We start from the raw sequence: 27,996 nt of genomic DNA on the forward strand, positions 1-27,996 counted from the left end.
GCAAGCCCAGACACGAAGGCAGTCTATTAAACATGTCCGGGGTCAAGGGCGTGGGAACGAGCGTAGCACTTTGTGCGTTGTTTCCGCGAATGCATGCGGCTCTGCCATTCGTTTTCAAGGTGGCCGCTTCGTCGCAATCTTCGGGGTATCTTCCGTTTTTAACGGTTTAGGTGCTTCGTCCACAAGCACCAAGCGCATGGCTTCTCTATTAAGTAATCATGCCTCTTCAGTTTTCGACATCGTCAAAGGCGGCTTACAGAACAGTCAATCATGAGATCCCTGTTGCCGATAAAGCACTCAATTTTCAAAAAAGAAGCAAGAGCCTGAGCTCAAACGCCTTGGGTGGTGGCAACATCTGCTGAGCAAGATCACGTCCCCTGGCCGAGCGAAGCGAGCAGAGTGTAGCCCAGGCTAAGGGAACGGGATGAGCTTATCTTAGCACAGTTAACGGTAAAAACGGCCGTTCACCGTGTTTTGAGGATTTTTCTCTTGGAAGCTGCATTATGCAGAAATTGACTTGACTTGCTTCTCAGGGGAATGTTGTGTTGCACCGAACCCCGGCTTTCATATATGCGGTCCCCTTTCACCTGGTTTTGTATTGATTTATGCGGAAGCCGCGAAAAACTCGTATGCCAACGCCTTGAGGTTTACCGCGTTAGGATCAAGAGGCCCGCTCGGCGTTTCTTAAGCGATGCGAAAAGTCTCAATGTTTCTGCGCTTTGTTTGCAGGATACAAGATGTGACGGTTTAGAAAAACATAAACGTAAACAAACCAAAAAGGCTTGCCACTGTTTACGCTTTGGGGACCCCAACACCCATTGTAGGCACGGCACTTGGCTGTGAGTCGGCCCTGAATAGGAAACGGCTTTCGACGCGCTCTTGCACGGCTGAACGCTCAGAAGCATGTGACTAAGGAAAATTCCTGTCTTCATATAAACACTTCGAGAGCTATGAATCTCATTCCCCCCGTAAAAATTTTCAAAAAGAGACGAGAACAACCGGGCCCTTTCATCTTTGTTCCTACGGAGGCGCTATGACAATGATGCTTTCGGGAAACTTGACGAAAAGTCTGGTGCACGTGATCTTTTTCGTAGATGTTTTCATTTTCCTTATGTTCTTAATGTTTTGTTCAAATCAGGTGCCATTTGACCACGCAGATTCTAAGAATCAAAATAATAATGAAAATAGGCCTCCGGTATTTGTGTCTTATGCACAGACTCCAACAGCGTGCGACCATCAAGCATCAATCTATTTATTGCTTCTTATAACAAGAAACAGTAGTGTAGTGCGTAACTTAAGCACTTGTCTAGTAGTTTAGTTCCTGAGCTTGAAAGCGTTGGCTTGAAATTGCAATATTAAAGTTAAAGTGTTATTACTGTTGTAGTATATTCTCTTTATAAAGTATCCTAAAAGTTTGGAGGCTTTTCAGTGCAATCCTTTGGTTTATGGTCGTAAAGTGCGTCGAAAATGCTTATTAATCGCCTTTTACACAAACCTCTTGTAAAATGGCTTTCCGTCCTCGTGGGTCTCGTTAACATCGTAGGATTCGTCTCTTCTCAGGGCTGGCACCCAGCTCTCGGATTTCCATGGAAGCACACCTTCCTCGTACATCTCATTAACCTCTTCCAAAGTCAAACCCTTGGTTTCACAAACAAAGAAGAAGACGTAGAAGAAAGAAAAAACAAGGCAGCCCATGAAAACATAACCGTAGTAGAAGCCAATCGCGGATGTAATGAATGGTGTAAAGAATCCAATCAAGAAACCCCAAATCCAGTTAGAACCGACAGACATCGCCATAGCACGGTTCTTCACACGCAGTGGGTAAGTTTCAGACACAATGACATAAGCGATAGGAGCCCAGGTGGTAGCAAAGAAGAAGATGAAAAGGCAAGTGAAGAAGATCATGGCGTTACCTGCAGACTTGGAAGTTGGCATATCTTTACCATTTGGATACAGCTTGGTAACACCTACAGAGGCAAAGACCACAAAGCAAACAGACATAGCAGCTGAACCCCACAATAGACACTTACGACGACCGAATTTCTCAACAGTGTAAAGGCCAACAAATGTTGACATGAAGTTGACAACACCGAGAATAATAGAAGTTTGGAAAGAATCATCTAGACCCACTGCTTGAAAGATGGTGGTTCCGTAGTAGAAAAAGTAGTTGTTACCCGTTAGTTGCTGGAGAGACTGAATAACACAGCCCATAATGACTCTTTGCAAGATCTTGCCCCTTGGCGAGAAGAGCTCGCCCCATCTGGCGTTGCCAGCCAATTTCTCAGCCTCGACACCAGCATTAATTAGATCAACCTCAGCCAAAACACCGCTGTCTTCAGTATCTAGCTTGTTGGACTTGGCAATGGAACGCTTGGCTTCTTCAAATCTACCCTTTTCAATCAAGTAACGAGGCGACTCAGGCACGAAAACCATTCCGCCGATCATGAAAATTGCCCACAAGAAACACAAGCCTAAAGGCAATCTCCATTGAACAGAGTTTGTGTAGGTTTTAGTTCCGTAGTTTGTGCAGTAACCCAAAAAGATACCTAAAGTGATCATAAGCTGGTAGAAAGATACGCATGTTCCTCTCAAATGCTTTGGTGCTGTCTCTGAAATGAGAGTGGGCGATAAAACGGCAATACCACCAACACCTAGACCAGATACAATTCTTCCAATGAAGTATTGGTACCACTTGCCGCTAGCAGAAATTTGGATAACGATACCAACGACATAAACCAAAATGACGGCCATTAGGCCCAAACGGCGACCTTGCATATCACCAAGACGGCCCAAAGTTAGACCGCCAACGGCACATCCAATGTTAAAAATGGCAACAATTAGACCTGTTCTGACATTGCTCAAATAGTATTCCTCGGTGGTAGTATTATAATCACCAAAACGGCGCTTGAAGTCAGTCATGTTAACGAAACCCGAGATGGTACCCGTGTCCCAGCCAAAGACGAATCCACCAAAAGCAACCATAAGACAAAGACACATGACGAGAATGTATTCTGAGAGCGGCTTTTGAGGAATCTCATGAGCCTCTGCAGCTGGAGAACCCTTGATGTCGAAAGCATCATCGCTCATTTTGTTGGACGGCGTGGCAGATTGCGAGTCCAAATTCGTGGAAGTTCCGGCAATCGCCAGGTCCGTGTTGTTGTTCGACCTATTGTTCATAGGCGTAGCGCTTGAAGACATTGTGAAGCAAGTGTCTTGATAATGATAATGTGTTCTGTGATGATGAGTGGGAATGAAGACAATAGAGATCGATCTCAACCTCGCAAAACCCTCGCTTTTATACAGTTTTCGTTTCGTCGAGGCGTTCTCTCTACCAGAGTTTCGACCCGCGTTTCCCCGGAAAATTTTTTCACAGGGCTTGAAGTTTCTCCACACCCGGATTAATTTCGCGGGGGACCCTGAGTTATCGTACGACGTTTTCTGGGCGATATCAAGGCGCAGCCGGAAAAACTGCGGAGAAAAAAAGCAATTAAACGCATGCCATAATCGGATTTCGTAATGTTTCGCCAAAATATTTCGCCAGAAAAGTTTCACCGAAATTACTTTCCCCGCACAGCCGCACAGCCGTGCGCCCCAAGCCACAACAACAAGCAACTACCTTTCCAAAGAAATGGTCTTTTCAGAACCTGGAACAGTCAAGCTCAATTTCCCTCGCAATACATGTGACCTTAATGATCGGGCAAGCTATGCTCGACAGCCCTTCTCATCCCGGCGCTGCTTCAATGCCTTTCGAAGCACACCCGTGGGCCCGGATTATCTTTCCCCCTGCGCCAGATGCAAAAAAAACCGGACGATCCACGTTGGCACGGCAACCATACCGAAAAAAGAAATTAAAGTGGCGCAAAGCCTTAGCCACTAACTGGAATCACAACGATGCCGGGCGCGCGGCGTCGAAAAAAGTAGCGACATGAGCGGGGGCGGAGCTTGAAAATAAGCGGGGAATCACGTCTGCGCGTGATTATTCTGTAGATGGCTGTCTATGTAGATGCAAGGCACTGAAGGAAAATTGAAATTAGGATGTTGCGCGTGAATAATCCTGAGTCACAAAGCGCTCGACGCTTCATGTGGGGCCCGTCGGAGCTTCGTGCGGGACCCGGCCAACCAAAGGAAGTTGCCTGCTTACTGGGAAAGCGCTCTGAAGGTGGAGTCTATAAGGTCTTTAAGTTCCTTGTAGCTTGTTATGAAGCAATTCATCTCGTCCGGTGTGACCAACATCAATTTCTCCCCAATGCCAGCGTCAAGCTTATTTAGACATCTGAGAACATGGGTTAGGTCCATGACGGGCTTCCCTGATTCATCAGATTGGTGGAAAACGTAGTCGTAAAAGAGAATGATAGGAAACTTTTCGCCAGATTCTGACCAGTTGATGTCAATCCGCGATTCCATTCTCCCAAAAATAAAATTGAGCTTGCACATTAGCCGAAAGAGACGAGCGTTCTCCAACTCGCGGGCCAAAATAGACTCCGTGTATTCTGCGTAGGTCTGCAAAGAGCTCAAGACTGGTAAAATTTTGTGGGAAAACAGTGCCATTAGCTCCGGAAGTGTTTTGAGCGACTTAGGCTCCAGCAGGTAATTCAGCACCTGCTTGAAGTCGTTGTCCACCACAAGGGATTCAATGTCAGTGTCTTGTGATCCCGTCGACTTCGCGGCTAGGTCCCTCAACAAAGTGCCTAAATCTACAAAGTCTTTTTGTTGTTCTTTGGTAGCATCTGTGTCTTCTTGGAAATACAAAATATCGTGGAGGCAGGAATCACCAATCTTGATGCGACCAGGATTGCCCGTTACTATCACCTTATCAAGGCAGATATTCTGGAACGCGAGATTAAAAGAATGCGCTGCCTGGATAGCACTGCAAAGCTGCACAAGGTAGGACCATAAAAGATCTTGTGTGATTGGTGTCGGGTTAAAGCTCACAAAATGTGTTTCGTACAAAGAACTGGATTGCGGATAGTAGTCGTGAACCAAACACAGAGAAGAATCGCTAAATGCACGAGTAACGAATGCATCCCTAACGCCCACCACGTTGGAGTTAACAAGCTTTTTCCAATCCTGAAACGGTTTGAATATTTGAACACTTTCTTTGATTTTGACATCATGAATTCGCCGCATAATGTAAATCTTGCCATCAAAGTTGGAGAACACCTTGTAAAGAGAGTTTTGGTGGCCTTGGTATCTCTCTTTATTGGAGGCTCTGTTGTGGAATTCTAGAGGGACAAGACCAAAATAATCGCCGACAATCTCAGGCAGATTTCCTCCTGAAGGAAAGACTTGCAACGCAGCTTGGTTCTTCTTGAGTAGCTCTTCCCTTATATCGTTCGGAATAAACAGCATTTCTGGCGTACGTTCGTTAGCCTTTAAAGGCACTTTAAGATGCAGCGGCGGGTCAGGCGCGTACAGGTGATACTGTAAGATGGAGTGACTTGGCGGATATATCGAAGGAAAGTTGGTATGCCTTCCTGGAGCTTCTTGGGCGAACGGAGCAGGAGAACCCGGAATGAAACTTGCGGAAGATTGCATAGGTGCATCCCCTGTATTGTTAATACCGGCAGGGGCCGAGTAAGGATTGAAACCAGGGTGAGATGATGAGGCTGGAGGAGGGGTGGAAGTTCCTGCCGAGCCGACCGGGGTGAAGTTAGCGGCGTATGGATTGTAACTCGCCGTGAAGGGTGCAGACTTCATTGCCAACGGCGAAGATGTAGTAGGCTGTTCAACAGCAGTAGTGAGGGCTTTGGCCACCTTCTCTGCTTTTATGGCAGCTGAGGTGCTATTCTTTGAATTAAGTACCTTTGAAGGCGTAAACGAGGATGCTGTCTTCGCATTGAACTTTGGTCCCGGCGAAGTCGCGTTCGCTTTTGTACTACCATGATTGAAGATGCACCCGTCGTTTTCATACTTGCAAAAGCCATATATTGTGATGTTTTTGCAAGGGATATCCTTGGCCCACTCAGCGTTAGCCTTGTCCATCCCTGTTTCTTGTTTTTTCGCTTTGGGCCTTTGGAGTTTTATAGTTTTATCAAAACTGCTAGGTTATTAATTTTCGGCAACTTGTTTCTCTAAATCCCCAACAAGCGTGCCAAGCCAGGGATGTCTAAAGTGGTACTAGTTACTGGAGCTTCCAAAGGCATTGGGAGAGCAATTGTGGATGTACTATGCAGCAGCGGGGAAGACATTAAAGTTTTAGGGATCGCGAGGTCTGTAGACGACCTCGAGGCATTAAAAACAAAACATCAGGGGAAATTTGATTACTTGTGTGCTGATATTACGGATACTGCAGCGATAGTTGGCTATGTTAAGAAGATCAACAAGAACTATGGCAGCTTGGACGCAGTGATTGCTAATGCTGGCGTTTTAGCTCCTGTGCAAAGTGTCGCACGCGCTGATGTAATGCAGTGGAAGCAGTTGTTCGATGTGAACTTCTTCAGCATTGTATCCCTAGTGAGCGAGCTTTTACCCAGTTTAAAGAAGTCTAGTCAAGGTGACGTCATTCTTGTAAGCTCTGGGGCCAGCGTGAAGCCCTATGTATGTGATAAACACCATAATCGATTTGCTAAGGAGATAACTACTAACAACCAGAAACAGTATGCATGGGGGGCCTACGGCGCCTCGAAGGCAGCGCTTAACCAATTTGCTCAGATCCTGGCTCTTGAGGAGCCGCAGATCAAAACTGTGGCACTGGCACCCGGAGTGGTTAATACGCAGATGCAAGATGCGATTCGGGACGAGCTTGGACCACCGAATATGACGCCTGAAGCTCTCAAAAGGTTTACTGATCTGAGAGAAAAGAACGAACTTTTGGAACCTGAAATTCCGGCTACAATCTATGCTAACCTGGCTCTACATGGCATTCCTGCGACAATAAACGGGAAGTATCTACGCTACAATGATGAGCTCCTGAAAGAGTACCGCTAAATTTGTTCAAAATCCTCTACGTAGTTGTCCCCCATATCTTTGCAGAGCCTTGGTTTAGTTATGCTCTGGTATAGATTTGTGGATAAAAATGTAGTTCGCTGAAGTGTTGCGGAATCGATGTCGCTTCAAATTGCAGGTCTATGTATCGGTCAGGTTTTTCGCAAAGTATGCTTCCCCATGTACTTGGATCGCTTGCATAACGAAACATAGCTTTGGTTGCGTGGTTTTCGAGATGCTCCAAAGGTTCCCCTCAATCGCAGTATGATGCTTATCGATATTGTTAAGCACTTATTTGAAAGGGGACGTACAAGATTAGTGGGAGTGACACAATCTGAGTTGCCACCAACCAACAGCTGAGTTGGGCTCCATGGTGAATTTGCGTTTCAGACGTCTATACGGACAGCACGTAGATATAGATATCTTATTTAATCGGGTGAAAAAAATCGATCAGATGCTCAGGCGAGAACTAACAACTCGTCCCTCGATACAAGAAAAAAAACCAAAATGCTCAGAACAGCGTTCAGGGCTCGCATTGGTCCACAAACTGCTTTAAGAACTGTCAAAACCTCCCAGCTTCTTTTGCCACGCGCTGCACGCTTTTACTCGTCCAATGGAGGTTCTCAGCAACCGAAGTCTCGGGGCAAGCTATTGGTGCTAATGGGCGCATTGGCCTTGGGCTCAACCCTTTTCTCGATAAACTACCAGAAGAACCCCCCAGTAGCGTTCGTGGAGGAGGAAAACGACAAGAAAACTCAGAGGCCTGCTTTCTCAGAAAAAGAAGTTTCTGTGATCTTTGTTCTAGGCGGCCCTGGCGCGGGCAAAGGAACGCAGTGCGCGAACCTAGTTAGAGACTTCCAATTTGTACATTTGTCTGCTGGCGATCTTTTGCGGGCCGAGCAAAACCGTTCTAACTCGAAGTATGGAGAGCTCATCAAACATTACATCAAGGAGGGTCTAATTGTTCCACAAGAAGTGACCGTAGCTCTGCTCAAACAGGCTATCCAGGAGAGCTACGAGAAGGGCCAGAAACGGTTCCTCGTTGACGGGTTTCCTAGAAAAATGGATCAAGCCGTGACCTTCGAAGAGGAGATCGTGCCTAGCAAGTTTACTCTATTTTTTGACTGTCCAGAGAGCGTCATGCTAAAAAGATTGCTTGAAAGAGGCAAGACCAGTGGCAGAAGCGACGATAATGTCGAATCCATCAAAAAAAGATTCAAAACATTCATTGACACCAGCATGCCCGTCGTCAAGCATTTTGAGGAGCAGGGCAAGGTCGTCACTGTCAGCTGCGATCACGATATGAACGAAGTGTACAACCAAGTCAAAGCGGCTGTCAAAGACAAGATTTTGTAGTTGAACTTCAAAGTAAAAGGATAGAAAACTTACATAGTTTGGAGCACTGAAAGTTCAACAAGAATATATCAATATGCTAACAACTTCCCCATCGTGTGTGAGTCAAACAAGCATTAGCGATTTTGCGAGCCTGTTTACTCTTGACTCAACATCATGGAAAGACTGCTCAAATATGTTCGCCCAACCCATTACGTAATTCATGGGTTCCATTGTCAACACGTGCATAGGTAGCACGGCCTACATGGTTGATGTTTAAACGGCTTTGGCAACACAAGTCAACTACAAACTTGAGCAAGAGATGGATGACGGCTGCCTTATCGATTTTCTTTTAGAAGATGACTTCGCTACCATGAATGCGGACTCCAGTTGTCTGGACTCTAAATGGCTTGTCGAAAAAGACTGTATATGTGACGATCGCGTTATCAAAAGGCCAAACAGAAAGACCAAATCGAGGACAAAATCGAAGCGCAGGTCGCTTTGCAAGGAACTGCTCGACGAATCCATTGACGAACTTGTAAACTTGATTATCAAAGATACCAAATTGTCACTAACTATCGGTAGCGAGCCGAACCAAAGGACTAAGGTGCCACAGACAGTTAGTTCTTCAAAAAAGAAGTCGAGGCGTGAGGGTTGGACTAACAAAATAGGAGATGACCAGGGCTTATTGACTGTCTTCGGAGGCGAGCAGCTGGCAGGTGAGTTTGCCTTTAATTTGCTGGATGTTCCGGAACCCGACGTGACTACGGAAAGCAACAAAAAGAAGAAAGTCAAGAGAAACAGAACGCGAAACGGCGCAAGTAAGAAGGCCGAGAGTCACCCAATTGAACCTACTGATCAAAGCTATGCTGCGACTAAAGGTCATGGTCACTCAAGCGCTCCCAATTCGAATGCAGAAAAAGACGCGGCTGTAAAGAAGGGCAAGAACAAAAAGAAGAAGCGCAAAGGCCAAGCAGACGATGAAAATAAACTAAAAGGTAATGCTAAGGATAGCACTAAAAGCAATTCACAACCCAGGGCTGAATCTAGAGATAGAGAGAGCCAACGGAAAGATAAGAGCCCAATAAATTCATCTAGTAAAAGCGGTCCACCTGTTCATGGGAAAAGGTCCTCACGAAAGAAGACCAAATCGGCTTCGTCTAGTAATAATGACCAATCATGCTAATTAAATTGTAAATAGGCTACTACGTCCATAAGACAGCAAGTGCCCTAACGTTACTGGGATTACTCGAGGTCCATTGAATCCTCATCATCAGATGAGTCTTGTCCATGCTTCAATTTCTTAGCAACGCCATGCACATCCAATATGTTTGCGGTTCTTTTCTTTGACGCTGTTCCTGTTCCCTGTTCTTGTAATTTTGAACTTATAACCAGAGGATGGCTTTCGTCCAGAACGGTGGATAAATTCACATCCAGCGCTTGCTTCAACAAATCTTGCGCTGCCTGATTAGATGGTCGCAACGCTAATGAACTATGCAAGGAATCTATTGCTTTCTCGATTCGATTCATTCTGAGATACACATAACCGAGCGCGCACAAAGTGTCTGCATCCTTTCCCGTGGTCTCCAAGACCAGCCTGAAGCACTTGACGGCTCTTTCGTTATCCCCCAACTTACGATAAGTGTGCGCTAGATTCGTATGTATCGAAATCCATGACTTCGATTCCGAATCTAGAGCCTTAATTGCCTCCCAGGCCTTCTTCAAATACCTCTTGGCTTTGAGGTAGTCGTTTTTCTTGAAATACAAGACGCCCATTTCATTTAACAGAAGGGGGTCATATGGGCAAATGTCGTATGCTAATGCAAAGTATTCTTCGGCTAGTGGCAGAGTTCCCATCAGTAAGTACTGCATGCCCAGGAATAAATTAGGGAGGTGCGTTCCGGGAAAATACCTTGAAGCGGTTGAGTATGCAGACACAGCCTGCTCATGTTCCCCTTCAACAGCGTACGTATGCGCGAAGCCGATCCAGGCCTGGCTGAAGCTGGGATCAAGAATGGACGCTTTCGAAAAGTATTTCCTGGCTTCAGAGATCTTGTTAGTGCACATGTAGTATGCTCCGACACCAAACCAGGTTATCGGATGCTTTGGAAAATTCTCTGCCATCTTGTGGGAAACGAGAAACAATTTGTTTTTACCTCCCAGTTCATATAAACAAGAAATGTAGATTGGCAGGATAGAGAAGTTAAACTCATCTTTTTCAAGCGCTTCTTCGCATAATTTGAGACATTCTGAGAATTTGCATTGGGTAAAAAGAGTATCGGCGTTGCTCTGTATGAGATCCGTATTATTATCAAGCTTGTATTCTTCACCTAAAAATTCATGCGCGTTATGAACTTGGTCCAAATTCAAATATTTCGACAGCTTAGTGATGTAGAGGGACTTGATCAATTCTTCATTATCGTCAAGATCAGAGAAATCCAAAGAAGATATAAAAGTCCATTGTTCGGTGGGTGTGAGAAGATTTTTACTAATCAGTTCATCAAATGCCTCGAAGTTTTTTACGTCCACCAACAACGCTTCCTTTAAAGATTCTTTAGCTTTGTCAAAATTATTCAGCGCTGAGAATATCTTGCCCCTCAGGTAGCACATCGAAGACTCAAGCTTGATGCCTCCATCTTGGTTTTTGACATGGTTCCCTAACGGATCTCTAAACGGGTTTGTTTCGCCCACAATGTCCAACGCGTCCTCGTATTTCTTCAATTGAATTAAACAAAGGGCTGTGAGATACCTGCACATCACACTGGATGTGTCAAGATTGTTACGCGTCAGTAGCTCAACAGCGCGTATGTATGAACCGCTATTATAGTAGACTTGAGCCAACCAAAACGCGTCATTGGGGTCGCCCGTCATGGCGTACACTTTATCGCCGATATACTCCGCAGTCCTGTACTGATGCTGCATAAGAGAATCGTGTCTCCAGAGTCTCAATTTTTCTGCCGCCGGCAGCTGAGCGATGTCGATATCCTGTACAAGGCGATCATCGGCAACTCGATCCTCCGCGCCTGCCGCGTCGCTGGCCGCATTATCGATGGACGTCGACTGGCGCCGTGCATCACCCAATATACTAACCTTACGCAACGTTGACGGCATGGTCGGGCCAAAAAGCCCGTTTTTGGTCATCGACGCCAACAGTCCTGCTGTCGAGCCGTGGTCTTGCACGGGCGCCGGTGTTGCTAAGGATGCGTTGTTCTGTATTTTTTGCACCAGAGGGCTATACGTAACAGAGTGATGTGGAGTCTGTGCGGCTCTATGACTTCCGCTCCATTGTCGGGTGCTCGATGCATTAGCAGCGTTTCGCTGTTGCGGTACTTGTAGAGACCTACTTCCAACCAATGGAGAGATCGCTAGCGTTGAGTTATGCTGTGACGGTGTATTGCCTCGAGACATATCAGGAATTTGGAAAAGATGCTCACTGCCTACCAACTACCTTGCTTCTGTTTATGGCCAATGCCGTCATCGATGTGATATAAGAAGTTCACAAAATTAAGATATTATTATTCTATTGTCAAAACCAACGGTGTTCACCAGCGACGTACACGTCTGGGATAGAGAGGTTCCAAAACATTTAGCCCAGCGTAGAGCCGCGTCGAATGTGTATGATCTGATCAATTCTGAACATTGAGGACCAAAGCAGCAAGGACTTACTTTGGGGCGCCTTTCCGATGCTTTTACTGTTGAAGGTCTAAAGAACATACATCGGTGTCTTTTCAAACTGGCGGCGGACAAATGCGACGGTTTCGCGGCGTCGCGGAACCGCTGTGGAACCAGAGTCAGGAGAGTTAGCTCGCGAGCGTCCAACGTTCGAGCAGCTGCCACCTAGGGACTCCCAACAGGTTCCAATAACTTGGTTAAACGCACGTGCCAAAGTTGAACTTTACCAATGCGCACCTCAAGAAGTGGCGGCGGGTTTCCGATGTTATCTAAAAAGAGCTCGTGTTTGTTGCAAACCTAATATCTGTCCATGTAAACGCTTCTTCGTAGTTGCTTTCCCCTACGTCTCCGTCATCTTAAACAGGCCTCTTGTCTATGCTGGCTCACCAAACAAGGGCTGACGAAGTTATGCTCGGTTCCAGCAAGAGATGCGGAGCACGGTGAAGTAAAGTCGAAAACTATTCCAAAAGCACTCAGAGTTTTGTAAGGGCTGTAGCCAAGGCTCAAGTTGGCCTATCCAATGGGCAGTCTTCAAGCTTTAGTTGGGAATTTAAGTCAAAACTAAATTCATCAGAGCAGTTGATATTTAGGATATCGCGCCACCAAAGATCATGAGAATGTAGCTGTATGTGCGCTATACAGACCCAACATTGATCGTAGTGATTCAATTGGAAACGCGACCCAGGACAGACAAAGACAAGATGCGTAAGTTCTGCCGACACTTTCAGCAACGACAGGTAATCCGAAAGCGCGACCGCTCTGCTCTTGGGCCTAAAGTTCTGAGTGGAAGCGGCCTCAAAGTCTAGATGCTTCAATACCCGCAAGCTCGACGGCAAAAATGCTACGAGTTTTTGAAAGGCTGCATGATCATTTTAGCAGGGCGTGCCACATGTTGGTGCTCCCGTTTGGCGAGGTTTTCAAGTATTTGAATGCACATTCAAATCTGGCAGCCAGCTCCTGCCCAAGGCAGCGAGATCAAGAGTTTAAAACTTCAAGCTTCAAAGAGGTGAGTTAACCTTCAAGTGCAAAGGCCCTCAGTTCTTTCTTGTCAACTACAGAGCGGACAATGCTGCGTTATAGACGCGTGGAGTTTTTGGTTTTGATGTTTCCAAGAATGCTCACATAAAATACTCATTTCTGAACAAGGCTCAACAGCCTAAGAAGAAGTAACATCAAGAAGTGAGCTTCGCACAGAGGAAAGCCTAGCTTCTAGTTCATTTCCATGGAATTATAGCCCCCCAGCGCGCGCAGTGACTGGTCTGACTAAATGCGGTATATGGCTCGTATCAAATGTTGAAGGCATTAAAGATCTTTTGAAATTCCGGTGGAACTAAGTGAAAGGGTATCATGAGTCAAGTGGTAAATGCAGGCCCGGAAGACATATAAAAGTCGAGCTTGCAGGCTTGGGAACTATCTGCATAACATGCGTGTAATATATCAGCCCACAAGCTTCCTTAATATCCAAAACACCTTTTTATAATGGCCCCTGTTATTTTGCATTTAAGAGCGGAAACCAAAGACCAAGAAGCCCGCGCTGCATTGACGCCCACCACTGTCGAGAAGCTGCTTTCAAAGGGTTTCAAAATCTACGTCGAGGAAAGTGACCAATCAACCTTTGACATCGATGAGTACAGGAAGGTTGGCGCCGAAATTGTACCCAAAGGCTCTTGGGTAAATGCCCCCAAGGACAGATTGATTATCGGCTTGAAAGAGCTGCCAGAGGACAACTTCCCATTGGTTCACGAGCACATCCAGTTCGCGCACTGTTACAAGAACCAGGCTGGCTGGCAAGACGTTTTGGGCCGTTTCAAGAGAGGCCACGGGATCTTGTACGATCTTGAGTTTCTGGAAAACGACCAGGGTAGAAGAGTCGCTGCTTTCGGGTTCTACGCCGGGTTCGCGGGAGCTGCTCTCGGACTCAAGGACTGGGCATTCAAGCAGACTCATGCTGACAGCGAGGACTTGCCAGGCGTGACCCCATCCCCTAACGAACAAGAACTAGTTAAAGATGTGACCAAAGACTACCAGGCGGCTTTGAAGAAAGGTGCTAAGAAGCCTACGGTATTGATCATCGGTGCTCTAGGAAGATGCGGCTCTGGTGCTATCGACATGCTCCGCAAAGCTGGGATCCCAGAGAAGAACATCATCAAGTGGGATATGAAGGAGACCGCTCGCGGTGGGCCTTTCCAGGAGATTGCCCAGGCGGACATCTTCATCAACTGTATCTACTTGTCCAAGCCCATCGCCCCCTTCATCAACTCCACTCTACTAAATTCCAATTCCAGAAGACTGAGGAGCATTGTCGACGTGTCTGCTGACACTACCAATGTCCACAACCCAGTGCCTGTTTACACCGTGGCGACTGTGTTCAGCAAGCCAACCGTTTTGGTGCCTACTACTAAGGGCCCTAAGCTTTCTGTTATTTCAATCGACCACTTGCCATCGCTGTTACCAAGAGAATCTTCGGAGTTCTTCGCACGTGACCTATTACCTTCTCTTGAGCAGCTACCTGACAGAGAGAACGCGCCAGTTTGGGCGAGAGCCAGAGCCCTGTTCTACAGGCACTGCGCCCGTCTCGAAAGACAATCCAAATTTTGAACTAAGACTGCTGGGAGGTCGTTTTCAAGGATATTCTTCCTTCAAATTTCTTATTACATGTACACTACTAGTATAGACTACAAATGCAACTACCAACTTTACTCAAGTTGGACTTTGACTTTCTTGTTCTTTTTAGAACGGCTCTTCTTGCTCTTCTTTTTGTTGGTACCCAACATTATGCTTTTCAAGTCTTCCGTGTCCTCTTCGACCTCGCTTTGCTCTCCGAGGTCGGCCTCCTCGGCAACTCTCTTCTTCATCATCTCGTACCTCTCGACACTTTCGTCACATATGGCTAAACAGTTCAGCCTCTCTCCGCAATCATAAACTGCAACTTGCTCTCTATTGGACATATCCCAAACGACAATTTTACCATCAGAACTTATTGTTACTAGGTAGTGGCCAAACTCGTTTCTGTAAAATTTGAAGTCTTTGACACGGGTGGCGTGGCCCTGTAGGGTGTACTCTGGGGTTATAGGCGTCTCTTCAGCGTCGCCGGTCTTCTCAGCCTCCTCAGCTTCATCCGCATCATCTTTAAACAACTGTTCGCCCTGATACATGGACACTGAGCCATTACCAAGAGCCACAACAATATATTGTTTGTCGTTGATTTTCTCAACCTCGAGATGCATTATGGTCGATCTCCCAACATCGATCTCGCGGTGAACCTTAGCTGTTGAAGTCTTGTAAATTAAAACCTTGTTCAACAAAGCTACGGCAAAAAACTCTCCATTGTCTCCGCACCACCTTACAAACTGGCCGTTTTGGTTGTATTTTTTCAGCTTCAAGATGCCAGCCTTTTTCACAGTCATCAAATTCCATAGTCTAATTGAATGGTCCTCGCTTACGCTAATGGCAATTCTGTTTGATGGATGAATGTCAAAATCATTGATCCTGGCCGAGTGGCCTTTCAGAGTACCAAAATTTTCCCAGTCTTTAACCCTCCAGACGACAAGGTTGTGATCCTCTGAAGCAGAAAGGAGCCACTTACTGTTGCCGTGAGTGACTGGCTTCTCAGAGTCGTCACCGTCCTGATTGGGGATAGCAGCACCTCTCGAAAACTTCAAGGAGGTGATAGAGCCCTGGTGGCTAAGCAGTGTTCCTAACTCTTTTCTCTTCTGAAGATCATAAATCCTAATGTGCTCATCGTTTGAGCCAGACACAAGGTATCTTTTCGAGATGTCTAGGCATTTAACGCTCAGAGAGTGTGCCTGGAAATGAAAAATTGGAGTAAAAAGCGGCGAGGGAAGGGATAAATTCAAGGATAGACACAAGAGGTTGTGCTCATATGATCCCACAACAATTCTGAACTGATTTTGAGACATCTCTGGTTGTGTGTTCGGTTTTTACAGGTATGAGTTGAAGCTCATCGCATCAAAAATTTTCTATCTTTAAATCATTAATCGACGACACTATTGAAAGATTGGGTTTTGATCCACCTTTGGCGCCAAAGAACAACTTAGAAGCAAATGCCCAGTTTTTAATACCAACTTACTCTATAACAGCATATACATATCAGTAACTATACGGTGAACGAAATGATCATATTAGCCCTGAAACAAATTCTTTGTCAACTTGTAAAAATTGTCTTTCCTCTAGGAGCCCTCTATACCTCCTGCAACAGCAGCGCCAGCTTGAAGACTATGCAATGAACCCTTGAATGCCCCTTTGACCCTCTCGTTGCCCAACATCACATTTGCCAGCCCGACTCTCAAGTACTCAGATACCGCTTGCGATAGATGATGAATCCTGTTCCCATCATGGCCAAATTCAAAAATCAAAAACGAAGATAAGAGAATTATGGCGACGGGAAGCCAGAAGAACAACAACATTTTGTCATTTCGGAAATTCTGCCGCTGTTGAAAGAAACGGTTTAAGCGCGCTTGTAGCGCATCTTCCTCATCTTCTGAGGACGTCTGCGAATCTTCCGCAGTGCTAGATTGAGTAGCAGTTAGTTCTGTTGGGTTGCGGTTAGCTAGCAAAGATTTTTTATTTCTCTCTCTATCCAGCACGGGGAACAGGTCTTCGTATTTTGGAAGGTCGTCATTAAATGCGTTCAAGACCCGGTTCCAAATAGAGTTTTCAAACTGGCCTGAGTGTCTGTGTGCTTCTTGGGATGTCGCTATAAGGGCAGAGTCTTGTGATTGTGAGTTGTCCGCAGTTGCGATAGAGTCATCGTCGTCCTGCAGTAAGCACTCATCTCCGTCTTCTTCATAGCCGTCCAGATCCTCATCGTCGTCAGATAGTGTATCTTCGGCCATTTTGGAAATATGCACTTGTATGTTGTCGTTGAGCGAGGCCAAGGACTCGGCATCAAATACGCTTGATTGAAAGCTACTGTCTGAAAGCTTCCGCAGCATATTACAAGAGTACTCCTCGCTACTGGAATCAGTGTCGAGGGCGTCTAAGACCTCATTCAGATAATCTTCATATCTTTCGTCGTCGGTGTCGTGGTTGGCAATGAACAGGGCCCTTGGTGAAGATCCGTTAATTGTCTCTGCATGCACGGTAGCCTTGCACTGAACAAGAAGACGGATTATCCTTGCATCACCATTTAAACAGGCGAAATGGAGAGGCAAGAACCCAAAAGAGTCCTTGGCATCAACTCGAGCTCCCTTTCTGACTAAGGCCGATGCTAAATGATAGTACCCTTTTAAGCATGCAAGGTGAAGCATTGTCTGTCCTTCTTCATCGCACATTGATAAATTAGAACTGGAATTGAGCAGCTTGATGACCTTCAACAGCAAACTCTCGTCAGAATACAGAACTTGTCCCATTCCGATGTTGTAAGAGTTTTGAGGAGCATTATTCGCAGAAGGGGAAGGCGTACTATTTGAAGAGTTTCCTTCATGACCAACAATACGTTTTGCTATATTTCTAGCATCTTCTAACTTACCGTTCATTTTCAGACCAACAATTTGAAGAGCTAGCTCAATAAGTTGTCTATCTGTGTCGTCAACGTAAGTGAAAATTGCTTTGCTGTTTGACATGGTGCCGAGAACTTCTGGTTGTTCTTCCTCTTTTTCAAATACTGTTACAAGCACTTCCTGGGCCCTTGAGGAAGGTGGAAGATACGTAACAAGAGTTGATTCTGACCAGCATTGAGTTGATAAGGCCCGATTCTGTCCGAACTTTACTATCATCCCAGGCTTGAAGTTTGAACCTAGAAGGGTTACTTCAATCCCACCCTTAACAGGTCCCTGGGAGGGAATCACACGATTAATATAGGGACGAGGGGCTTGAGGCACCTCGGCCAGATCTGAAATCTCGCGCAGCATGCTATTCGTAGCTGTCATCATGGCAGCCGTAGGATTGTTATGAGCGGGTTGATTGAGAAGAGGTATTGAGTGGTTGGAAGATGAAGCAGACAATGACTTGCTAAAGTTTGAATTGGCATGAGGCTTCGTAAAATTCTGTGGAGAAAAGCCAATTGCCGTGGAGTTATAGTCTGGTGAAGATCTCTTTCGCTTGTAGCCAGACGCTTTATCGGGCAAAGACACTGATGATGCAGCGCCCCTTGGGCCATACGATTCGACCACATTAGCATCGGTAGCATGTGCCTCCGAACTATCTCCACCCATGGAGGTGGGAGATAGCATGTGCTCGCCTTTGACAGAAAGATGCATAAAGTCATCTCTAGGTTTGTGGTTCTCCATCCCGCTAAAGTCGCTAGTGGAAGTGACATTCGGAATTTCACTTCTCTCGCTTCTGGATCCATCCGTGTTGTTATTAGAGTCCGCAACAGAATCCTGGAGTGAAGTGTTTGCAGCCGCGTCCCTGTTTGATTTTTTATCCATGATCATGATAGGCCCCGTTAAACTTTTTGCCAACACCTCTTGATTGGCGTTTCTTAGGACAAACAAGATTTTGAAGCCTTCGGGCTCCTTGTGGTGACGGCAGTAGCAAACTATTCTAGTGGACAGGTCAAAAGATTTGAATTGAGGAGTACAGTTGACATCTTTGATAGAAAAGACTTGCTTGCTGTTAAATACAACAGCACGTCTGTTTTCATTGTTACACCATAACATATTGTCGCAAAGACCTGATTTGCGTCGAGACGCTCTGCGCTGTTCACGCTTGACGCATCGGCTGCAAACGTAAGTGGGCTTCCCGTTAGAAGCACACACTAAAAAGCTTTCCAGGTAGAGAATCTCGTTCTGAATTTCGCGAGGGTATGTAGTAATGTCATCTTCCAGATACCATTTTTGTTTAGTGATGCAGTCGGTAGGCAAATGCACGATGTATTCGCGAGGAGGAGGAGAGATAGAAAGCTCAAGCTTAATCTGAGTTTCAACTCGCGACGCAGAGGGCATTCCAGAAACAACAAGTTTGTAAGGCAACGTGTCCTCGGGGATGTCTAAGAAATCGCTGGAATTCAGATAGGCGGACTGAATGGGCTTCGTTCTGCCAAACTGCAGAGAACGATCCACAAGGCGCTCGCAGCCCTGGCTATAGCTCATAGCTTGCGGCGGCGTGGTGAGGCCCGTGGAGATACTCGGAGCGGGGCTCTGGATGTCGCTGGTACCACCCAGAGGCGAAATGGACTTGCGAGGCTGGCGCGGCTCTGAGAAGCCGTTCAGCAAGTCTGGGGCGCCCACGCCCAGCATCATCGAAGAGGTGTGCTGCGGTTGGAGCGTGTAATTGGACGGCTGTAGGAGCATGTCGGTGTTGATGAAGGTGCTGAAAAGATCATCGCCGTGCTGTTCCTCACCGTCGCCGCCTCCATAACTACCGGGCTGCTGGTGCTGCTGCTCTTGTTGTTCTTGTTGCTGCTGCTGTTGCTGCTGACTCTCCGCGAATAGGAAGTCCTCAAGGAGCTCGGTCTCCATCATGTGTGTATCTTGTTGCACCATTAAGCGCGAGGTGAGTTAATGTAAAAATCTGCGCCAAGCGCTAGCGTTCCACCAAGCGAGTCTCGGAGTTGATCTTTGCCGGCTCGTGGAATAGGTTTTTGTGAAAGTTCTTACAGACAGACTTTCGCGCTCTCTGTAATCCGTTTAACCACCCCTCGACTGTCGTGTTCTTTCCGCTCGCGTTCGCTCACTCTAGAACTTTTAAATCGCACCTCTCGTATAGCGCGTTTCAAGTGTCTTGGGTCACTTCCTGAACCTCGCAGTGTGCTAAAAGTTCAAGTCTAAAAAGCCCTGACAGTTTATGAAACTAACTTAAACCGGTATATTGGTCGAGATGAGGTTTGGGGATCCACCGTGTGGTTCGTTTCCATTCTGTTGAATTTGGCAAGGAGACATCACGTGAGGATTACCCGCATTTGACTTCAATTGAAACGGTCGCAGTTACCCGGATCCGATATATAGTCATATTACTTAGTCACGTGCCTCGCGATGACTGGGTCAGCGACTGGACGAGGCGACGCCATGCGAGAAGCTCGCGACGTAGGCCAGCGAGCATGTGCGGCTAAAGGCTTTTGAAATTCTGGGGATTGGTAGGACGTATTAATCAAGACTTTGTTCAAACTGGATGCGGCCAGAACATGTCAGAGAGCAGTAAAGGTGTTCTGAGTTGGCCGCTTCACTTGTTGTCGGCAGAGAATTGCCGCCTGGAACTTGCAGATGCCAATAGACGTCGTCGAAGCCGTTTAATTGGTTTAGTAGCCGACTGCTCGTTGGTGCGGCGCACCTCTTCCTGTTTTTTAGATCACGTGCCATATGCCAGCGTTCCAACACTACAGGGTTGATCGTGGATGTAGCCTAAACTGGAGCACTTCACATCATGAGGCAAGCACGGCTAAAACAGCTCGAGCAGCACAACGTGTACTGTCTGCCCTAAGAGTTCTCGAGGATTTGTTCAAAAAGAGCCTGAGTTTCTTCCCTCCCACGCCTGCAGGTCTTCCTTAACTGTGGTTTGTTCTTCGCCATGAGTGATGCTCCAGAGTTCCAGTACGATGATATTGAGCCGCTCCCGATCTCGGGCGGTCAGGAGGGCGAGCTCTGTCAAATTATGTATGACGGCGAATACCGCACCGTGATGGGCATTGCCAGAGCCCTGCTACAGAAGTTGGAGTTCTCAGAGCGTGCCTTGCACGCTACTTCGCAGGCCATTGACTTGGTGCCCGCATTTTACACCATGTGGAACTACCGGTTCCAGATTGTGAAGGCCTTGTACGGCACAGACGGCGCAGAGCTGAACCGTGAGCTCGACTGGCTTGACGAGTTCACTCTAAATAACCCCAAAAACTATCAGATATGGTCTTACCGACAGGCTCTGCTGCGGTTGCATCCGTCACCTGAGTTCCAACGCGAACTGCCAATCCTGCAATCTATGATCGACGATGATACCAAGAACTACCACGTGTGGTCCTACCGCCGGTGGTGTGTATTGTTCTTTGGCGACTTCACAAATGAGCTTCAATTTGCCTCGTCACTGATAGCTCGCGACGTTTACAACAACAGTGCTTGGTGCCATCGCATGTTTGTACTGAAAAACCAGGTGCCAAAGGGCCCTCCGGCAGAGGCCCTTACGGGCGAACTCCACTACACAAAGAAACAAATTGAACTCGCACCTCAGAACATCAGTTCCTGGAACTACTTACGAGGTTTGTACGACGAGTTTCTAGATGGCAAAGCGGACCCAGCCATCATGGAGTTCGCCTTAAGCTTTACTCCAGGAATTTTTGCCGCAGATGCGTCTGACACTGGCCCCCAAATACAATCTTCTTACGCCCTAGAGTTTCTCGCACGTGCATACGCCAAGAACGAAGATACATTTGCGCAGGCTCGCAAGGCCTATCAGGCTCTTTCAGACCATTTTGACCCCATTCGAAAGAACTTCTGGGCATACAAAATTCGCTCACTTACTGCGTGAAATAGCGACCCACAGCAGCACCAGACACATTCTCTTTCACTTTCTATTCAGTTACTCAACTTTTACTCTGCGCCTTTATTCTTTATCATTTCGTAGTAAAAAAGACATCTTAAAAAATTTGAATGGGCCATCTCATCGCATCTACACCTCATCGGCCCTCGAAATTCCCATTCTCGACACACAACCTGCTTCGAGAAGTTGCTAAATACCAATACCTGATGAGCACTATTGATAGGATCTTGGGCAACATATATGTGGGGTCGGTGCAACCTATTATAGACCATGTCCCGCTGAGAACCGACTACAACATCTCGCATATCCTGTCTGTAATGAAGTTCGAGGTACTGCCCGAATATCTGGTCAGAAAGAGCTATACACTAAAGAATGTTGCTATCGATGACGACGAAACTACTGATATACTGCAATACATTGACGAAACGAACAGATTCATCGACTCCTGTCTGTTTCCCCACGAACCCGAGTATGATCCTCGAAAAGTGGACTTCAGGAAGAAGCCTCAACAAGGGGGCGTATACGTCCATTGTCACGCGGGTGTATCGCGGTCGGTAACATTCATTGTGGCGTATTTGATGTACCGGTACAGACTAAATCTAAAGTCCGCACTCTACGCTGTGAAAAGAAAGCATCCAGGCGCCCAGCCAAATGATAACTTCATGGAACAACTAAAGATTTACCAGGACATGGGATCCTACCATGTTGACATCGACAATCAGGCATACAAGGTCTGGAAGCTCACCAATTCGGTGAAAGAAGACGGCACAGGAGAAAACATCTTAGCTCAAGAAGACACTTTTAAGCACAACGACCAAAAGAGACTTCAGGAAATGACCCCCGAAGAACTTTCTGCAGTCACAGTTATACGCTGCAAAAAATGCCGACAAAAGCTAGCTCTTTCGACTTCCTTCATACAGCACGAGCCTCCTAGCAAAGAATCGACTGAAGGTCATTTTATTAGAAGAGCGGCAGGGGGCAGAAGGATTATTGGTATCCAACAGTCGCAAGATTCGTGTTCTCATTTTTTTGTCGAACCTCTCAACTGGATGAAGGACGAGTTGCAAGGCAAGCAGGAGCTGGAGGGGAAGTTCTCGTGCCCTGGTTGCTCATCGAAAGTTGGCGGGTATAATTGGAAAGGTTCAAGATGCAGTTGCGGGAAGTGGATGGTACCTGCGATTCATCTTCAAAATGCGAAAGTTGACCAGATCGCGTTCGCAAAGAAAGCCTTGCCCAATATGGTGGGCTCAGAACTGACAAAAGAGTAGTTCTCCAGATGCATCTTTGTAAATTTAAATATGACTTTTAGTCACAGCCCAGGTCGTCGACATCAAACGGCGATCTTAGTCTTTGACGTCGTTGCCGGGGGAGAGGCGGACTGGCCCCACCACTGTTAATGTCTGCTATTTCAGGCCCGTTAATGCCAACGTCATAAGCTTCGATATCTGGGATAGTCACAGGGGGCAGTGCTAAGCTCCCGGAGTCCTCGTTATCGCTATAGTTGTAGCTGTGCTGATAGTTGTTCTCCATATCGTACGGATGACTCACGCCCTCGATGTGTGATGTTTCAATGAACTGCTGAACAGTGCGCTCGGCCCTTTCATAATTGTCATCTCGCGCGTTATGCGGCTCCGCTACGTCGTCGTCCGGTTCTATTCTTGCAAATTCATCGTCGTAATCATATGAGGTCTCGTCCTCATGAATATCTTGATCCAGATTAATGTCCATGTCAGGCGGTGTAAGGCTTCGTATCACTGCTTCATGCGGCAGTGTGGTCTGCTGCGGGGTATTCACATTCTCCTGTGGGCGGTCTGTGCTGAGCAGATCACGAACACCATGCGAGCCCTGCTGTTGTTGCCTCTCCTGCTCCTTGGCCTCTAGCTTCGCGAGGTCTTTGCGTTCTTTCATAGTGAACCCGATGCCTACTGGCCTGATAGAGTCCCAGCCTAACATGCGGATACTCTCCTGCTGTTTCTCGCTCAGCTCGAGCCGCATTTCGAAGGGGTCAAATTTAGAGCCTGTTGCTTTATGTACATGGTAGAATGGGTGTTCTGAGAATGCGGAATAGGCAGCAAGTGGAGGCATCGTGTAAAATTTGCTTTTAGTCTCGCGGTCTGTCTGCCGCCTACCTCTTGAGCCTAATGACTTGGGGTCGTTCCGAGACGCAGTGTGATCCTCTCGTGCCCTAAATACCGGCAAATTCTCTAGGCTGCACCCGTGGTCACGGCCCGAGACAGTATCAATGGCTAGTTGAAGTGAATCGGGTAAATCGAAGTTCATGGGTGCTCTTTTTGTCTTTGTGATTTCCTCGCGGTTGAAACTGGTTACTTTAATCTTCTTCCAAAATCATATATAACTACATAATGCTAACCCGTAAGAACGTGTGCTTGCCCGCAATTCGAAGTTTCCAGTTACTCAAATTTAGCGCCTTCTGGCGGCAGCAGTGGCTTGCTCTCTCGACAGACCTTCAGACACAGGTCCTCTTCCAAGTTCCTCAACTCTCTTGAACATCCCATCCAGGAAACCATCCAGAGGGGTCTCTTTTCTAAAGTAGGCACTTCTCTTTGCCACGCGGACCAGCCGCTCATAGAGTCCTTCGCCCCAGTCCAGATACCTCCGTATGTACCTTTTTAAGTCGGACTTTTCATATGAAAGCATGTAGCCCGTATTCCTACGAAGGCCAGCTAGGATAATTGATATGAGCGCTAAATCAAAGCCAAAATGCGCCAGTTGTTTCAGCTGGAAAAGAAGACGTCAGTAGAGGTTAATTAATGCTATTGCCGCTCAAGAACACTTACATTAGACATATCTCTGATCAGCTAGAACTTGTTCGAAGTATCGGTGCTCATCATAATAAATATTTAGCTTGTCAAAAAAATTGGTGATGATCAATTATATCCAAGCACAAACCGAAAGAAGAGCAAGTGGGTGGTTCAGATGTCTCTGGATATTAGCAGAGAGACACTTTTGGGGTTCAAGGCCGTGAAAACGTTCAAACCGGGCGAGAATGAGGTAGCACCGGTGACATCGCTGAGCTTCGACGATCACGGAAGATACTTACTGGCTGCATCGGCAAATGACAACATGCACCTGTATGACGCTATGAACTGCCGCTTCTTGAACACGATCGCATCAAAGAAGTATGGATGTCATTCAGCAAAGTTCACGCATGCGCAAAACGAGTGCGTGTACTCGTCCACTATGAAAAGCTTCGACATTAGACACCTTAACCTTGAGACGAACCAGTACCTGCGGTACTTCACGGGACACGGTGCTCTTGTAAGTGATATACAGATTAGCCCACTTAACGACACGTTTTTGTCAGCGTCATACGATGAGTCTGTTAGACTGTGGGATATGCGTGTCTCGAAAGCACAGGCTATCGTGCCGAGCCTTGTCCCCAATTGCATTGCGTACGACCCCAGTGGGCTTGTGTTTGCCCTAGGAAATCCCGAAAACTGTGAAATTGGTCTTTATAACCTCAGGCAGCTGAAAAACGGGCCCTTTCTAGTCATCAAGGTTCACCCGTCTTTCAACCAGTGGTCTAAGATCGAGTTTTCTAACGACGGCAAATATATATTATTGGCATCTTCCGCAGGAAAACAGGTTATTTTAGATGCGTTTGACGGCAGTCAGCTTTTCGAGCTGGCGGGAACGAAGTCTTTTCCACTCCGAGAGTTTATGGATGCAGGCTCTGCTTGTTTCACGCCCGACGGACGCTTCACTTTAAGCACAGATTACGCTGGCAAGATCGCGTTATTTAATCATGCTGACTCCATAAGTGGAAGAACTTTGAAACCTTGCGGGTCAATTAACGCAGCTCCCGAAAGTTGCCCCCGATCCATTGCATTCAACCCTAAATACAGCATGTTTGTCACCGCTGATGAAAGCGTTGATCTATATGTTTATGATAAGCCTATATAACCTAAAACTTTTACAACTTTGGGTCTACAGGATTTCGCTCAGGTCAGGGTATCTAATTTCGCTATGCTCCTCGGACCACCTTACCCAGTCTTTAAGGTATTCAATCCCGCTACGTTCTAAAGTCTCCATGTTACCAATAACACAGAGCTGCTTTTTGGGCCTAGTCATTGCCACGTTAAGACGCCTTTGGTCAGAAAGAAATCCTACCTCGAACTTATCGTTGCTACGAACTAAGGACAGTATAATAACTTCTTTTTCTCTTCCTTGGAAACCATCAACAGTAGATATTTCAACGAGAGGGTATTGCGGGTGGACTGTTTTCTTGAGAAATGCAACCTGCGCATTATAAGGAGATATAATTCCAATACATTCTTGTGGCACATTACTGTCTATCAGGCTTGTTACGTGATGGAGAGCAAGAAAAGCTTCATTTTCGTTATACTTGGACGAAACCAAGCTTCCAGAGTCTTGGTCTTCTGCCCTCTCTGGAAAGTCGCCTGCCTGTGTATCATACCAAATCAACGGAACTTCGGTATTCTCATTACACTCAGTAGCGGGCAAATCGACCAATGTCCAGGACGCCACTGAATCTGCTGCTTTCAGCTTACCGTCATACATCTTTATGGATGAAAACTCCATTATTTCGGAGTTCATACGGTACTGGGTGTCCAACAGGTTCCGAAAGCTGTCGCCGTACTTCTTCACCAACCTGTCAAACAGTGTTGTTCCCAAGGTGTTTTTAACCTTAGTATTGTCCTCAGTTTTTATTGTTGGGGGCAACTGCTTATCATCGCCAGCCAGGACGAGTTTCTGGATGTCCGATTTGTAGTGTGCTATCAAAGGGATCCAGCACTGTGGTTCCAAACTTTGTGAAACTTCGTCTATTATAAGTGTATCAAAAATATGGTCGGTGTGCTTGTAACAATCAACAAGTTCGCGAGCACTAGATCCATGAAGGGTTGACACGACAACGCGAGCGGAAAGAACCAAATCAGAAATAACCTTTTTTTCTCGCAGCTTAAGCTCCTTCCGTAGCTCTCTTACCTCTTTCCACTGCTCTTTTCTTTGCTTGTATGACTTAAGCTTCTTGATGGAGGCGATAGTATCGTCGATTTCTTTGGATATGTCTTTGGTGATGGCGCCTGCGTCACCAGATTTTGACAGGACCTCAAGGGAGTGGCTGAGGTTACTTTCCAAGAGACGAGCAGGATGTCCGATCCGCAGAAGCGACTCGCCTGGCATTACTTTGGCCAAACGTTCCAGAATCGTATCTACCGCGATGTTTGAAGGACCGCAGACCAAAACTCGTTGCCCCTTATTATATAGCTGGTGAACTAGCTCAACAACCGTATGCGTCTTGCCGGTGCCGGGAGGGCCATGGATAATGCTTATTCTATTTTGCAAAGAAAACTCAATAGCCTTTTTCTGGGATGTATTGAGATCAGGGTTGAAGAAGTCTACCTTGAGCGGTTGCGTCTGTGAAGTGAAAACAGGAGCGTCGAGCAAATACTGAATGACTTCGTTTTGTGGCACGCCGTCAAACTCGCAGAGTTTGCGCAGAGTCGACTGCATTCGTTTGTATGTGATGGTGTTCGTCGTCTTGAGCAGGTACAGCCGCAAGCTACTATAAAGGTTTAGTGCATCTTTCTCCTGAGCTTCATCTACTGCAACTGTGATACACTTCTCGCTGCACTTGGTAACCACGCCTTCACAACTGAACGCGTCCTTCTTGGCGCCAGAGGGCCGGATGACTACCAAGTCTCCATTTCTGACGTCGCCACGGATAATCTCTTGGTCAATGGCTGTGTCAGGGCCCAGTTCCACGTATAGCCTACCAGCGAGCCCACTTCTGACATTCTGCAGCGTTAGATGGTTTATTGCGAGCCCTTTGGATACTAACTGAGAAAGAGGCAGGGTCTCCAGCAATCGCGCCGTAAGCTCCGTATCCTGGGACTGCTCATGAGCGATGCACTCGAGGAATCTCTCGCCGATCACCTTGTTCATTGCTAGGCGCCTGCGAGTTACGTGCGTACAGTTTCCGAAGTTCGTGAAGTAGTCGGTTTCGCAGGTTGTGATTTCGTCTCAACTAAAAAAGCTTGAATTGGAATGTATAATATAAAGGATTCGTTTCTACATAACGGGAGACCGGAATGGGTGCAAGTGCGTAAATTTCGGGCTCGATCACATAACGGTAAGGTCACCGAACTTTTCCTTGTAGCCTGGAACCTCCCATCTGCCCTTCTTGACCATCTCCTCGACCTTGGCGTCGATGTCAGGTCTGGCCTTGGCCAGCTCCTCCACGGTCAGCTGGTCGAAAGGTCTTGCGGACTCGATGTTCTTCAAAGTGTCGCTTAGATCCTTCAGCTCCTGTGCGACGAACTTCTCGGTCTCCTTGGCGTTCTCGAGCGCCTGGGACTCAAACGCCTCAATGGTCGAGAGCTGCTTCTTGACGTCCACGGTCACGGGCTTGTAGGACTTGTAGAAAGACTCGATCTTGTCCACAACCTCCGAGTTCTTCAAGACGGAGCGGTAGTAGCTGAAGTCCACGGCCGTAGGCTGCGCCTGCAGCTCCAGCAGCTTTCTGCGGGCCTCATCGTTTCTCTTCTTGAAAGAGGTCAATTGTGTGGCAGTCTTGCCAGTGAGCTTCAGGGATGAGATCACGCTGGCCCAGTCCAGCTTGTTGGCAGCAGATTTGGCGATAGACATCCTCGCAGG

At 46.8% G+C, this 27,996-nt stretch overlaps 16 protein-coding genes across 16 annotated transcripts; 7 read left to right on the top strand and 9 right to left on the bottom strand.

The window, feature by feature from the left end:
• Nucleotides 1-1,485: 1,485 nt before the first annotated feature.
• On the bottom strand, nucleotides 1,486-3,198 carry KLTH0C00462g (sugar porter family MFS transporter; the record flags this gene model as incomplete). The annotated part of the gene is made up of 1 exon (XM_002552202.1): nucleotides 1,486-3,198. One exon carries the CDS (start codon nucleotides 3,196-3,198, stop codon nucleotides 1,486-1,488), a length of 1,713 nt encoding a protein of 570 aa, XP_002552248.1.
• Nucleotides 3,199-4,137: 939 nt separating this feature from the next.
• PAN3 (PAN-complex poly(A)-binding subunit PAN3) lies at nucleotides 4,138-5,982 on the bottom strand (the record flags this gene model as incomplete). The annotated part of the gene is made up of 1 exon (XM_002552203.1): nucleotides 4,138-5,982. One exon carries the CDS (start codon nucleotides 5,980-5,982, stop codon nucleotides 4,138-4,140), a length of 1,845 nt encoding a protein of 614 aa, XP_002552249.1.
• A 120-nt stretch (nucleotides 5,983-6,102) lies between these two features.
• Nucleotides 6,103-6,927, top strand: NRE1 (sepiapterin reductase family protein; the record flags this gene model as incomplete). The annotated part of the gene is made up of 1 exon (XM_002552204.1): nucleotides 6,103-6,927. The coding sequence occupies one exon, from the start codon at nucleotides 6,103-6,105 to the stop codon at nucleotides 6,925-6,927; it is 825 nt and encodes a 274-aa protein (XP_002552250.1).
• Nucleotides 6,928-7,431: 504 nt separating this feature from the next.
• On the top strand, nucleotides 7,432-8,280 carry KLTH0C00528g (KLTH0C00528p; the record flags this gene model as incomplete). Its single annotated transcript, XM_002552205.1, has 1 exon — nucleotides 7,432-8,280. The coding sequence occupies one exon, from the start codon at nucleotides 7,432-7,434 to the stop codon at nucleotides 8,278-8,280; it is 849 nt and encodes a 282-aa protein (XP_002552251.1).
• Nucleotides 8,281-8,578: 298 nt separating this feature from the next.
• KLTH0C00550g (KLTH0C00550p) lies at nucleotides 8,579-9,442 on the top strand (the record flags this gene model as incomplete). The annotated part of the gene is made up of 1 exon (XM_002552206.1): nucleotides 8,579-9,442. One exon carries the CDS (start codon nucleotides 8,579-8,581, stop codon nucleotides 9,440-9,442), a length of 864 nt encoding a protein of 287 aa, XP_002552252.1.
• A 59-nt stretch (nucleotides 9,443-9,501) lies between these two features.
• Nucleotides 9,502-11,664, bottom strand: CDC16 (anaphase promoting complex subunit CDC16; the record flags this gene model as incomplete). Its single annotated transcript, XM_002552207.1, has 1 exon — nucleotides 9,502-11,664. One exon carries the CDS (start codon nucleotides 11,662-11,664, stop codon nucleotides 9,502-9,504), a length of 2,163 nt encoding a protein of 720 aa, XP_002552253.1.
• Nucleotides 11,665-13,407: 1,743 nt separating this feature from the next.
• On the top strand, nucleotides 13,408-14,526 carry LYS1 (saccharopine dehydrogenase (NAD+, L-lysine-forming); the record flags this gene model as incomplete). Its single annotated transcript, XM_002552208.1, has 1 exon — nucleotides 13,408-14,526. The coding sequence occupies one exon, from the start codon at nucleotides 13,408-13,410 to the stop codon at nucleotides 14,524-14,526; it is 1,119 nt and encodes a 372-aa protein (XP_002552254.1).
• Nucleotides 14,527-14,624: 98 nt separating this feature from the next.
• On the bottom strand, nucleotides 14,625-15,848 carry MAK11 (Mak11p; the record flags this gene model as incomplete). The annotated part of the gene is made up of 1 exon (XM_002552209.1): nucleotides 14,625-15,848. One exon carries the CDS (start codon nucleotides 15,846-15,848, stop codon nucleotides 14,625-14,627), a length of 1,224 nt encoding a protein of 407 aa, XP_002552255.1.
• Nucleotides 15,849-16,118: 270 nt separating this feature from the next.
• Nucleotides 16,119-19,376, bottom strand: SPT23 (Spt23p; the record flags this gene model as incomplete). The annotated part of the gene is made up of 1 exon (XM_002552210.1): nucleotides 16,119-19,376. The coding sequence occupies one exon, from the start codon at nucleotides 19,374-19,376 to the stop codon at nucleotides 16,119-16,121; it is 3,258 nt and encodes a 1,085-aa protein (XP_002552256.1).
• Nucleotides 19,377-20,397: 1,021 nt separating this feature from the next.
• On the top strand, nucleotides 20,398-21,345 carry RAM2 (bifunctional protein farnesyltransferase/protein geranylgeranyltransferase; the record flags this gene model as incomplete). Its single annotated transcript, XM_002552211.1, has 1 exon — nucleotides 20,398-21,345. One exon carries the CDS (start codon nucleotides 20,398-20,400, stop codon nucleotides 21,343-21,345), a length of 948 nt encoding a protein of 315 aa, XP_002552257.1.
• A 122-nt stretch (nucleotides 21,346-21,467) lies between these two features.
• On the top strand, nucleotides 21,468-22,625 carry YVH1 (tyrosine protein phosphatase YVH1; the record flags this gene model as incomplete). The annotated part of the gene is made up of 1 exon (XM_002552212.1): nucleotides 21,468-22,625. One exon carries the CDS (start codon nucleotides 21,468-21,470, stop codon nucleotides 22,623-22,625), a length of 1,158 nt encoding a protein of 385 aa, XP_002552258.1.
• Nucleotides 22,626-22,662: 37 nt separating this feature from the next.
• On the bottom strand, nucleotides 22,663-23,637 carry MND2 (Mnd2p; the record flags this gene model as incomplete). The annotated part of the gene is made up of 1 exon (XM_002552213.1): nucleotides 22,663-23,637. One exon carries the CDS (start codon nucleotides 23,635-23,637, stop codon nucleotides 22,663-22,665), a length of 975 nt encoding a protein of 324 aa, XP_002552259.1.
• Nucleotides 23,638-23,778: 141 nt separating this feature from the next.
• On the bottom strand, nucleotides 23,779-24,015 carry MCO12 (Mco12p; the record flags this gene model as incomplete). Its single annotated transcript, XM_002552214.1, has 1 exon — nucleotides 23,779-24,015. The coding sequence occupies one exon, from the start codon at nucleotides 24,013-24,015 to the stop codon at nucleotides 23,779-23,781; it is 237 nt and encodes a 78-aa protein (XP_002552260.1).
• Nucleotides 24,016-24,294: 279 nt separating this feature from the next.
• On the top strand, nucleotides 24,295-25,281 carry SWD2 (WD-repeat containing protein SWD2; the record flags this gene model as incomplete). The annotated part of the gene is made up of 1 exon (XM_002552215.1): nucleotides 24,295-25,281. The coding sequence occupies one exon, from the start codon at nucleotides 24,295-24,297 to the stop codon at nucleotides 25,279-25,281; it is 987 nt and encodes a 328-aa protein (XP_002552261.1).
• Nucleotides 25,282-25,305: 24 nt separating this feature from the next.
• Nucleotides 25,306-27,285, bottom strand: HCS1 (ATP-dependent 5'-3' DNA helicase HCS1; the record flags this gene model as incomplete). The annotated part of the gene is made up of 1 exon (XM_002552216.1): nucleotides 25,306-27,285. One exon carries the CDS (start codon nucleotides 27,283-27,285, stop codon nucleotides 25,306-25,308), a length of 1,980 nt encoding a protein of 659 aa, XP_002552262.1.
• A 177-nt stretch (nucleotides 27,286-27,462) lies between these two features.
• On the bottom strand, nucleotides 27,463-27,987 carry ATP7 (F1F0 ATP synthase subunit d; the record flags this gene model as incomplete). Its single annotated transcript, XM_002552217.1, has 1 exon — nucleotides 27,463-27,987. The coding sequence occupies one exon, from the start codon at nucleotides 27,985-27,987 to the stop codon at nucleotides 27,463-27,465; it is 525 nt and encodes a 174-aa protein (XP_002552263.1).
• Between the last annotated feature and the right edge of the window lie 9 nt (nucleotides 27,988-27,996).

The sequence above is a fragment of the Lachancea thermotolerans genome (assembly GCF_000142805.1).
Source record: "Lachancea thermotolerans CBS 6340 chromosome C complete sequence".
NCBI classification, from domain to species: Eukaryota; Fungi; Ascomycota; class Saccharomycetes; order Saccharomycetales; family Saccharomycetaceae; genus Lachancea; species Lachancea thermotolerans.